Source organism: Salvelinus namaycush, chromosome 7, assembly GCF_016432855.1.
Source record: "Salvelinus namaycush isolate Seneca chromosome 7, SaNama_1.0, whole genome shotgun sequence".
Classification (NCBI taxonomy): Eukaryota; Metazoa; Chordata; class Actinopteri; order Salmoniformes; family Salmonidae; genus Salvelinus; species Salvelinus namaycush.
In genome coordinates this window covers 5169454-5182455 of record NC_052313.1, presented here as the reverse complement: position 1 = coordinate 5182455, position 13002 = coordinate 5169454, and the positions used below count along the sequence as shown (strand labels likewise).

The 13002-nt window shown below is 40.9% G+C and overlaps 1 protein-coding gene across 1 annotated transcript in view; it reads right to left on the bottom strand.

The window, feature by feature from the left end:
- The window catches only part of LOC120050390 (netrin-G1-like), a 239656-nt gene that overhangs the window by 17700 nt on the left and 208954 nt on the right, over window positions 1-13002 (bottom strand). The window contains exon 5 of the mRNA XM_038996978.1: window positions 697-714. Within this exon, the coding sequence (XP_038852906.1) occupies window positions 697-714 (18 nt within the window). The remainder of the gene's footprint in view (window positions 1-696; window positions 715-13002) is intronic.

Sequence of the window (13002 nt, the reverse complement as noted above, 5' to 3'; positions counted from 1 at the left end):
GGGTAATCTGGGTTGTTTCATTTCTATGTTGGCCTAGTATGGTTCCCAATCAGAGGCAGCTGTTTAGCGTTGTCTTTGATTGGGGATCATATTTAGGCAGCCATTTCCCCACTGGTTTATGTGTAGTTGCCTGTGAGCACTCCATAGCTTCACGTGTTATTTATTCTTTTTTGTTTTGTTGTGCGGTTCACTTATAATAAAAATGTCGAACCGATTTCACGCTGCGCATTGGTCCGAATGTTCTTACGACGATCGTGACAGACGGACTATCATTTCTCTTCGCTTATTTGAGCTGTTCTTGCCATAATATGGCCTTGGTCTTTTACTAAAGAGGACTATCTTCTGTATACCACCACTACCTTGTCACAACACAACTGATTGGCTCAAACGCATTAAGAAGGAAAGAAATTCCACAAATAAACTTTTAACAAGGCACACCTGTTAATTGAAATGCATTCCAGGTGATTACCTCATGAAGCTGCTTAAGAGAATGCCAAGAATTTGCAAAGCTGTCATCAAGGCAAAGGGTGGCTACTTTGAAGAATCTATTCTATTTTGATTCGTTTAACACTTTTTTGGTTACTACATGATTCCCTATGTGTGGTGCCCCACTTATATTACATGGGAATATAACCCTGCTGAAAACCCATAGGTTGACTTAATAAAACTACAGGGCAAATGTGTTTTTTTGTATACTGCTTATTTGACTAATACCTCAACTGGACATTATCTGGGTAAAATAATGTGTTGACAAAATGAAGCATCAACCATAATCAGCCACACCTAAAATGACCTTTACCATCATCAACATTTAAAGGTCTTTCCAAATCCTGTTTGTGAGCATATAAGCCTTACAAAACTCTTCTTTCCCTATCTGCATGTTTGCTGCATAGCTATTGAAGCTTTTGTAAGATATATCTGGGTCCGAAATGTCACTCTACTGCCTATAGGGATGAGGTCAAAAGTAGTGCACTATATAGGGAATAGGATGTCATTTCGGACGCAGTCTATAAAGGTTTCTGATGGATTTTCACTGCTATTCCTGGACAGCGTTGGGCCTTGACATATGCACCAAGTGCCACCTTCGTCACCTCAGGGCTTACGTGTGGAGTGTGTGAGTTCATTAGACTCCCCTTCGAGCAGGAAGAAACACCTGGATATGGGGTGGAAGGTCGGTTTACTATTTTCCATTTTCCAGAGGTGTATTCTAGGTTGTATTCAACATGATCGGGGTCAATTCCAGTAAATTTCATAAAGTAAACCAAATTCCAATTCTAAATTGTCCTATTTGAAAAGCATTGAAGAGAATTTGAATTTCAGTGTACTTCCTGAATGGACTGGAATTGAAATGGAATTGACACCAACTCCGGTAATACAAGGGTGTATTGTATCAAGGTGTTTATTCTACAGTAGGGCGCTCTGGGCAGGGTGTTGCAGGGTCCCGAAACACTAACACAGATGGAAAGAAATGTTGGAAAGTATACGGTAAAGCCTACAGTATCGATACATAACGTTGAGGCAACTCTCATGCTGACATGTCTTATAGGACCCTGTGTTTTGCGCAGTCATGTGACATGCCTGGATATATTCAAATGTTTTCATCAAACCGCCTCTTTTTTATTTTTATGTCAGATGTCCTCAGACATTTTGAGACGTTGTTTTTTGGTGTAATTCTCATTTCGGAAAAAGGCTTAAAATATAGGATAAAATGTTGCTATGTCACATGATGGTACACAACACAGGGGCCTACCATAGAATATGCATGGAGTTAAACATGTGAAGAACAGCTTCCTGTTTGAGGTTATAGGATATGCATGGAGTTAAAGATGTGAAGAACAGCTTCCTGTTTGAGGTTATAGAATATGCATGGAGTTAAACGTGAAGAACAGCTTCCTGTTTGTGGTTATATTATATGCATGGAGTTAAACGTGTGAAGAACAGCTTCCTGTTTGAGGATATAGAATATATATGGAGTTAAACGTGTGAGGAACAGCTTCCTGTTTGAGGATATAGAATATGCATGGAGTTAAACATGTGAGGAACAGCTTCCTGTTTGAGGATATAGAATATGCATGGAGTTAAACATGTGAGGAACAGCTTCCTGTTTGAGGATATAGAATATATATGGAGATAAACGTGTGAAGAACAACTTCCTGTTTGAGGTTATAGAATATGCATGGAGTTAAACGTGTGAAGAACAGCTTCCTGTTTGAGGATATAGAATATGCATGGAGTTAAACATGTGAAGAACAGCTTCCTGTTTGAGGATATAGAATATGCATGCAGTTAAACGTGTGAAGAACAGCTTCCTGTTTGTGGTTATAGAATATGCATAGAGTTAAACTTGTGAAGAACAACTTCCTGTTTGAGGTTATAGAATATGCATGGAGTTAAACGTGAAGAACTGCTTCCTGTTTGAGGATATAGAATATGCATGGAGTTAAATGAGTGAAGAACAGCTTCCTGTTTGAGGATATAGAATATGCATGGAGTTAAAGGTGTGAAGAACAGCTTCCTGTTTGTGGTTATTTGTGAAAAATACATTATCAGCATGTGGAATGATCCGTTGCTTCTAAAAGAAGGGAAATAAAACGCCTGCCATTACATAGACAGCTTCAATACCATCCTGACGCCATAATATGATCTGTAAATAGTCAAGTCAGTTTGAAAAAAGAGGGTAACGGTACAGATTTCTGGGTAATACTCTTTAAAATGGTCAAGTATAATGATTGTGATGACTAACAGCTGGTTTAAAACATAGGCCCTGTGGAGAAGGAAGTGAGTGATGTCACAATCACATGGATAGAAGAAAGTGAGGAAGACGAGTGAAGAACAGCTTCCTGTTTGATGTTACAGAATATGCATGGAGTTAAACGTGAAGAACAGCTTCCTGTTTGAGGTTATAGAATATGCATGGAGTTAAACATGTGAAGAACAGCTTCCTGTTTGAGGATATAGAATATATATGGAGTTAAACGTGTGAAGAACAACTTCCTGTTTGAGGTTATAGAATATGCATGGAGTTAAACGTGTGAAGAACAGCTTCCTGTTTGTGGTTATAGAATATGCATGGAGTTAAACGTGAAGAACAGCTTCCTGTTTGAGGTTATAGAATATAAATGGAGTTAAATGAGTGAAGAACAGCTTCCTGTTTGTGGTTATAGAATATAAATGGAGTTAAACGTGTGAAGAACAACTTCCTGTTTGAGGTTATAGAATATGCATGCAGTTAAATGAGTGAAGAACAGCTTCCTGTTTGTGGTTATAGAATATGCATGGAGTTAAACGTGTGAAGAACAGCTTCCTGTTTGTGGTTATAGAATATGCATGGAGTTAAACGAGTGAAGAACAGCTTCCTGTTTGTGGTTATAGAATATGCATGGAGTTAAACGAGTGAAGAACAGTTTCCTGTTTGTGGTTATAGAATATAAATGGAGTTAAACGAGTGAAGAACAGCTTCCTGTTTGTGGTTATAGAATATAAATGGAGTTAAACGAGTGAAGAACAGTTTCCTGTTTGTGGTTATAGAATATAAATGGAGTTAAATGAGTGAAAAACAGCTTCCTGTTTGTGGTTATAGAATATAAATGGAGTTAAATGAGTGAAGAACAGCTTCCTGTTTGTGGTTATTTGTGAAAAAAACATTATGAGCACGTGGAATGATCCGTTGCTTCTAAAAGAAGGGAAATAAAACGCCTGCCATTACATAGACAGCTTCAATACCATCCTGACGCCATAATATGATCTGTAAATAGTCAAGTCAGTTTGAAAAAAAGAGGGTAACGGTACAGATTTCTGGGTAATACTCTTTAAAATGGTCAAGTATAATGATTGTGATGACTAACAGCTGGTTTAAAACATAGGCCCTGTGGAGAAGGAAGTGAGTGATGTCACAATCACATGGACAGAAGAAAGTGAGGAAGACGAGTGAAGAACAGCTTCCTGTTTGATGTTACAGAATATGCATGGAGTTAAACATGTGAAGAACAGCTTCCTGTTTGTGGTTATAGAATATGCATGGAGTTAAACGTGTGAAGAACAGCTTCCTGTTTGTGGTTATAGAATATGCATGGAGTTAAACGAGTGAAGAACAGCTTCCTGTTTGTGGTTATAGAATATGCATGGAGTTAAACGTGTGAAGAACAGCTTCCTATTTGAGGTTATAGAATATATATGGAGATAAACATGTGAAGAACAGCTTCCTGTTTGAGGATATAGAATATATATGGAGTTAAACGTGTGAAGAACAGCTTGCTGTTTGAGGATATAGAATATATATGGAGTTAAACGTGTGAAGAACAACTTCCTGTTTGTGGTTATAGAATATATATGGAGTTAAACGTGTGAAGAACAGCTTCCGGTTTAAGGATATAGAATATGCATGGAGTTAAACATGTGAAGAACAGCTTCCTGTTTGTGGTTATAGAATATGCATGGAGTTAAAGGTGAAGAACAGCTTCCTGTTTGAGGTTATAGAATATGCATGGAGTTAAACGTGTGAAGAACAACTTCCTGTTTGAGGTTATATAATATGCATGGAGTTAAACGTGTGAAGAACAGCTTCCTGTTTGAGGTTATATAATATGCATGGAGTTAAAGGTGAAGAACAGCTTCCTGTTTGTGGTTATAGAATATAAATGGAGTTAAATGAGTGAAGAACAGCTTCCTGTTTGTGGTTATAGAATATGCATGGAGTTAAACGAGTGAAGAACAGTTTCCTGTTTGTGGTTATAGAATATAAATGGAGTTAAATGAGTGAAGAACAGTTTCCTGTTTGTGGTTATAGAATATAAATGGAGTTAAACGAGTGAAGAACAACTTCCTGTTTGTGGTTATAGAATATGCATGGAGTTAAATGAGTGAAGAACAGCTTCCTGTTTGTGGTTATAGAATATAAATGGAGTTAAACGAGTGAAGAACAGCTTCCTGTTTGTGGTTATAGAATATAAATGGAGTTAAATGAGTGAAGAACAGCTTCCTGTTTGTGGTTATAGAATATAAATGGAGTTAAATGAGTGAAGAACAGCTTCCTGTTTGTGGTTATAGAATATAAATGGAGTTAAATGAGTGAAGAACAGCTTCCTGTTTGTGGTTATAGAATATAAATGGAGTTAAGCGAGTGAAGAACAGCTTCCTGTTTGTGGTTATTTGTGAAAAATACATTATCAGCATGTGGAATGATCCGTTGCTTCTAAAAGAAGGGAAATAAAACGCCTGCCATTACATAGACAGCTTCAATACCATCCTGACGCCATAATATAATCTGTAAATAGTCAAGTCAGTTTGAAAAAAGAGGGTAACGGTACAGATTTCTGGGTAATACTCTTTAAAATGGTCAAGTATAATGATTGTGATGACTAACAGCTGGTTTAAAACATAGGCCCTGTGGAGAAGGAAGTGAGTGATGTCACAATCACATGGACAGAAGAAAGTGAGGAAGACGAGTGAAGAACAGCTTCCTGTTTGAGGATATAGAATATGCATGGAGTTAAACATGTGAAGAACAGCTTCCTGTTTGAGGTTATAGAATATGCATGGAAGTTAAACGTGTGAAGAACAACTTCCTGTTTGTGGTTATAGAATATATTTGGAGTTAAACGTGTGAAGAACAGCTTCCTGTTTGTGGTTATAGAATATGCATGGAGTTAAACGTGTGAAGAACAGCTTCCTGTTTGAGGATATAGAATATGCATGGAGTTAAACGTGTGAAGAACAGCTTCCTGTTTGTGGTTATAGAATTTGCATGGAGTTAAACGTGTGAAGAACAACTTCCTGTTTGTGGTTATAGAATATGCATGGAAGTTAAACGTGTGAAGAACAACTTCCTGTTTGTGGTTATAGAATATATTTGGAGTTAAACGTGTGAAGAACAACTTCCTGTTTGAGGTTATAGAATATATTTGGAGTTAAACGTGTGAAGAACAACTTCCTGTTTGTGGTTATAGAATATGCATGGAATTAAACGAGTGAAGAACAGCTTCCTGTTTGTGGTTATAGAATATGCATGGAGTTAAACGTGTGAAGAACAACTTCCTGTTTGAGGTTATAGAATATAAATGGAGTTAAAGGTGAAGAACAACTTCCTGTTTGTGGTTATAGAATATGCATGGAGTTAAACGTGTGAAGAACAACTTCCTGTTTGTGGTTATAGAATATGCATGGAGTTAAACGTGTGAAGAACAGCTTCCTGTTTGAGGTTATAGAATATGCATGGAGTTAAACATGTGAAGAACAGCTTCCTGTTTGAGGTTATAGAATATGCATGGAGTTAAACGTGTGAAGAACAGCTTCCTGTTTGAGGTTATAGAATATGCATGGAGTTAAACGTGTGAAGAACAACTTCCTGTTTGAGGATATAGAATATATATGGAGTTAAACGTGTGAAGAACAACTTCCTGTTTGAGGATATAGAATATATATGGAGTTAAACGTGTGAAGAACAACTTCCTGTTTGAGGATATAGAATATATATGGAGTTAAACGTGTGAAGAACAACTTCCTGTTTGTGGTTATAGAATATGTACGGAGTTAAACGTGTGAAGAACAACTTCCTGTTTATGGTTATAGAATATTTATGGAGTTAAACGTGTGAAGAACAGCTTCCTGTTTGAGGTTATAGAATATGCATGGAGTTAAACATGTGAAGAACAGCTTCCTGTTTGAGGTTATAGAATATGCATGGAGTTAAACGTGTGAAGAACAGCTTCCTGTTTGAGGATATAGAATATGCATGGAGTTAAACGAGTGAAGAACAACTTCCTGTTTGAGGATATAGAATATATATGGAGTTAAACGTGTGAAGAACAACTTCCTGTTTGAGGATATAGAATATATATGGAGTTAAACATGAAGAACAGCTTCCTGTTTGTGGTTATAGAATATGCATGGAGTTAAACATGTGAAGAACAGCTCCATGTTTGAGGTTATAGAATATAAATGGAGTTAAACATGAAGAACAGCTTCCTGTTTGAGGATATAGAATATGCATGGAGTTAAACGTGTGAAGAACAACTTCCTGTTTGAGGTTATAGAATATGCATGGAGTTATACGTGTGAAGAACAACTTCCTGTTTGTGGTTATAGAATATAAATGGAGTTAAATGAGTGAAGAACAACTTCCTGTTTGAGGTTATAGAATATGCATGGAGTTAAACGTGTGAAGAACAACTTCCTGTTTGAGGATATAGAATATATTTGGAGTTAAACGAGTGAAGAACAGCTTCCTGTTTGTGGTTATAGAATATAAATGGAGTTAAATGAGTGAAGAACAGCTTCCTGTTTGAGGTTATAGAATATGCATGGAGTTAAACATGAAGAACAGCTTCCTGTTTGTGGTTATAGAATATGCATGGAGTTAAACGTGTGAAGAACAACTTCCTGTTTGTGGTTATAGAATATGCACGGAGTTAAACGTGTGAAGAACAACTTCCTGTTTGTGGTTATAGAATATATATGGAGTTAAACGTGTGAAGAACAACTTCCTGTTTGAGGATATAGAATATATATAGAGTTAAACGTGTGAAGAACAACTTCCTGTTTGTGGTTATAGAATATGCATGGAGTTAAACGTGTGAAGAACAACTTCCTGTTTGTGGTTATAGAATATGCATGGAGTTAAACGTGTGAAGAACAACTTCCTGTTTGAGGTTATAGAATATGCATGGCAGTTAAACGTGAAGAACAGCTTCCTGTTTGTGTTTATAGAATATAAATGGAGTTAAATGAGTGAAGAACAGCTTCCTGTTTGAGGTTATAGAATATGCATGGAGTTAAACGTGAAGACCAACTTCCTGTTTGAGGTTATAGAATATGCATGGAGTTAAACATGTGAAGAACAGCTTCCTGTTTGTGGTTATAGAATATAAATGGAGTTAAATGAGTGAAGAACAGCTTCCTGTTTGAGGTTATAGAATATAAATGGAGTTAAATGAGTGAAGAACAGCTTCCTGTTTGTGGTTATTTGTGAAAAAAACATTATCAGCATGTGGAATGATCCATTGCTTCTAAAAGAAGGGAAATAAAACGCCTGCCATTACATAGACAGCTTCAATACCATCCTGACGCCATAATATAATCTGTAAATAGTCAAGTCAGTTTGAAAAAAGAGGGTAACGGTACAGATTTCTGGGTAATACTCTTTAAAATGGTCAAGTATAATGATTGTGATGACTAACAGCTGGTTTAAAACATAGGCCCTGTGGAGAAGGAAGTGAGTGATGTCACAATCACATGGACAGAAGAAAGTGAGGAAGACGAGACCAAGATAGCAACAAGAAAAGAGACGTTGAAAAACACGAGACATGAAGGTTTGAAGGTTTGAAGGTTTGACGCACTATGGTAAAAGTTTGAAAGGTGAACGGTGAGGGTCATAGCGTGGTGTAAACGTGGTGGGGTCATGTGGAAGATTAGCTGGTATGAGCAGTGCTGATGATGACAGTGGTGAGGGAACTGACCTAGACACACATTCTCATCTTCCAGCTCTGCAGAGTTATTTCGGAAGAAGCCCTGCTTGCAATCCTGGCAGTGCTGGCCCCTTGTGTTGTGTTTACAACTCACGCAAATGACAGAGTTTAGCAGCTCGATGTAGCTGCAGCGCTTGGAGTGGCCGAAGCATTCGCAGTCTTGCAAAGAAGGAAAGGTGGAGTGAGACAAAGGCGTCATTTTTGAGGTGTGGTTGGGTTAGGTTGTGTGCTGCGACGAGTGGCGCTGGTGGTAGTAGCAAGGTAGAGCGAGGAGACACCGTCACATGCCAGGTTAGGATGGAGAGATGGGGGTTGAGGTTGAGGCGATTGTTAGGTGATGAGGAGTAGAGAGCATTAGACATCAGTCCACCCCGGGGCTATGGAAAAGCTTGTTGTTAAGAGGGACAGAGTACGAGACGTTCGCTTCAAGCTTCAAGCACACCACAATGGAAGGATTCTGACTTAGAAACTGGGTTTCCACGGGGGGGGGGGGGGGGGGGGGGGACTGGAACACACAGTACGTCACAGGACCAAAAAAAAAAAGACGAGTCGAGCTGGGGGATGTAATTCTCAACATGGGCAAGGTGTAAGTGTGTATCTCCACACTCTGAAATGTACATCTAGACGAGTTGATTTGATCTACTGTGTGTTGTATCTACTGACTAGTCACACAACGTCAGGCAGGTATGCCAATCACAGAAGGACCTGTTCCAGATCAACCTTGTGTGTGACACCTAGTCTGCCCAGATCAGCCATAGAGTCAGACAGGCAGTTTAATTAACAGACAGACAGTCCTCTCTGAGCTACAGGTAGTTAGACAGACAGACAGTCCTCTCTGATCAACAGGCAGTTAGACAGACAGACAGGCCTCTCTGAACAACAGGCAGTTAGACAAACAGACAGTCCTCTCTGAACAACAGGCAGTTTGACAAACAGACAGTCCTCTCTGAACAACAGGCAGTTAAACAGACAGACAGTCCTCTCTGAACAACAGGCAGTTAGACAGACAGACAGTCCTCTCTGAGCTACAGGCAGTTAGACAGACAGACAGTCCTCTCTGAACAACAGGCAGTTAGACAGATAGACAGTCCTCTCTGAACAACAGGCAGTTAGACAGACAGACAGTCCTCTCTGAGCTACAGGCAGTTAGACAGACAGACAGTCCTCTCTGAGCTACAGGTAGTTAGACAGACAGACAGTCCTCTCTGAACAACAGGCAGTTTGACAGACAGACAGTCCTCTCTGAACAACAGGCAGTTTGACAAACAGACAGTCCTCTCTGAACAACAGGCAGTTAGACAGACAGACAGTCCTCTGTGAGCTACAGGCAGTTTAACAGACATACAGTCCTCTCTGAGCTACAGGCAGTTTGACAAACAGACAGTCCTCTCTGAACAACAGGCAGTTAGACAGACAGACAGTCCTCTGTGAGCTACAGGCAGTTTAACAGACAGACAGTCCTCTCTGAGCTACAGGCAGTTAGACAGACAGACAGGCCTCTCTGAACAACAGGCAGTTATACAGACAGACAGTCCTCTGTGAGCTACAGGCAGTTTAACAGACAGACAGTCCTCTCTGAGCTACAGGCAGTTTGACAAACAGACAGGCCTCTCTGAACAACAGGCAGTTAGACAGACAGACAGTCCTCTCTGAACAACAGGCAGTTTGACAAACAGACAGTCCTCTCTGAACAACAGGCAGTTAGACAGACAGACAGTCCTCTCTGAGCTACAGGCAGTTAGACAGACAGACAGTCCTCTCTGAACAACAGGCAGTTAGACAGACAGACAGTCCTCTCTGAACAACAGGCAGTTAGACAGACAGACAGTCCTCTGTGAGCTACAGGCAGTTAGACAGACAGACAGTCCTCTCTGAGCTACAGGCAGTTAGACAGACAGACAGTCCTCTCTGAACAACAGGCAGTTTGACAGACAGACAGTCCTCTCTGAGCTACAGGCAGTTAGACAGACAGACAGTCCTCTCTGAACAACAGGCAGTTTGAAAGACAGACAGTCCTCTCTGAACAACAGGCAGTTATACAGACAGACAGTCTCTCTGAGCTACAGGCAGTTAGACAGACAGACAGTCCTCTCTGAGCTACAGGCAGTTAGACAGACAGACAGTCCTCTCTGAGCTACGGGCAGTTAGACAGACAGACAGTCCTCTCTGAACAACAGGCAGTTTGACAGACAGACAGTCCTCTCTGAGCTACAGGCAGTTAGACAGACAGACAGTCTCTCTGAGCTACAGGCAGTTAGACAGACAGACAGTCTTCTCTGAGCTACAGGCAGTTAGACAGACAGACAGTCCTCTCTGAACAACAGGCAGTTTGACAGACAGACAGTCCTCTCTGAGCTACAGGCAGTTTGACAGACAGTCCGCTCTGAGCTACAGGACGTTTGACAAACAGTCTCTCTGAGCTACAGGCAGTTAGACAGACAGAGGCAGTTTGACAGACAGACAGTCTTCTCTGAGCTACAGGCAGTTAGACAGACATACAGTCCTCTCTGAACAACAGGCAGTTAGACAGACAGAGGCAGTTTGACAGACAGTCTTCTCTGAGCTACAGGCAGTTAGACAGACAGACAGATGACAGATGACCTTTCTGAGCTACAGGCAGTTAGACAGACAGACAGACCTCTCTGAGCTACAAGCAGTTTAACAGACAGACAGTCATCTCTGAGCTACAGGCAGTTAGACAGACAGACAGGCCTCTCTGAACAACAGGCAGTTATACAGACAGACAGTCCTCTGTGAGCTACAGGCAGTTTAAGAGACAGACAGTCCTCTCTGAGCTACAGGCAGTTTGACAAACAGACAGTCCTCTCTGAACAACAGGCAGTTAGACAGACAGACAGTCCTCTCTGAGCTACAGGCAGTTAGACAGACAGACAGTCCTCTCTGAACAACAGGCAGTTAGACAGACAGACAGTCCTCTCTGAACAACAGGCAGTTAGACAGACAGACAGTCCTCTCTGAGCTACAGGCAGTTAGACAGACAGACAGTCCTCTCTGAGCTACAGGCAGTTAGACAGACAGACAGTCCTCTCTGAACAACAGGCAGTTTGACAGACAGACAGTCCTCTCTGAACAACAGGCAGTTTGACAGACAGACAGTCCTCTCTGAGCTACAGGCAGTTAGACAGACAGACAGTCCTCTCTGAACAACAGGCAGTTTGAAAGACAGACAGTCTCTCTGAGCTACAGGCAGTTAGACAGACAGACAGTCCTCTCTGAGCTACAGGCAGTTAGACAGACAGACAGTCCTCTCTGAGCTACGGGCAGTTAGACAGACAGACAGTCCTCTCTGAACAACAGGCAGTTTGACAGACAGACAGTCCTCTCTGAGCTACAGGCAGTTAGACAGACAGACAGTCTTCTCTGAGCTACAGGCAGTTAGACAGACAGACAGTCCTCTCTGAACAACAGGCAGTTTGACAGACAGACAGTCCTCTCTGAGCTACAGGCAGTTTGACAGACAGTCCGCTCTGAGCTACAGGACGTTTGACAAACAGTCTCTCTGAGCTACAGGCAGTTAGACAGACAGAGGCAGTTTGACAGACAGACAGTCTTCTCTGAGCTACAGGCAGTTAGACAGACATACAGTCCTCTCTGAACAACAGGCAGTTAGACAGACAGAGGCAGTTTGACAGACAGACAGTCTTCTCTGAGCTACAGGCAGTTAGACAGACAGACAGATGACAGATGACCTCTCTGAGCTACAGGCAGTTAGACAGACAGACAGACCTCTCTGAGCTACAAGCAGTTAGACAGATAGAGGCAGTTTGACAGACAGATAGTTCTCTCTGAGCTACAGGGGCTTTTAGGAGGGATTGTGGTTATTAAGGTCTGGATTGAGGTCAGGTCTCTCAGTCGGTCACCACAAGAGGCATAGAGCTTTGAAAACGGAAGACAGTAGCCTAGCTAGCCTACTCAACTCTATCCACGGTAGAGAATCCTGTGCTGGTCTAGTTGTTGCCAAGTTGCATAGTTCATTTAAGTTCTCAGAATGTCTCTGCTATCTGCTCTAAAACCCTGCTCTTAGAACATCAAAACTCTTCCTGATTGAAAAATACGGTTACATGATTTATCATGACTAAAGTAACATTTATGAAACATATTCTAGAATATTTGTAACGTGAGCCATTACAATGATATGTTACAGAGCGTCCCTATTATTTTTCACTGTGAATAAGTGTATTCAATATCACTTGTAACAATTAAACTAGCTCCAGATAGGCATACGATTACACAACCTACACCTTTACGGAAAGTGTGTACCACATGTCCATACCGCAAAGCAAACTCCATTCTTTCTGTATACAGGAGATTCTTTTCAGGGGGATAGTTGTGTATTAGTACTGTGAAGGTACTACAGGGTTGGGGCCAGGTACCTACAGTGTCCAATGTAGATTCATACAGTGGGGGTTTGGACAACAGCTGACACAGGGAGGACTGTACGAATCTGAGGACCTCATACCTCGCTTGCTGTTTGTAACTTGATCTGAAGGGACAGTTGACAAATCAACTTGATGAGCTA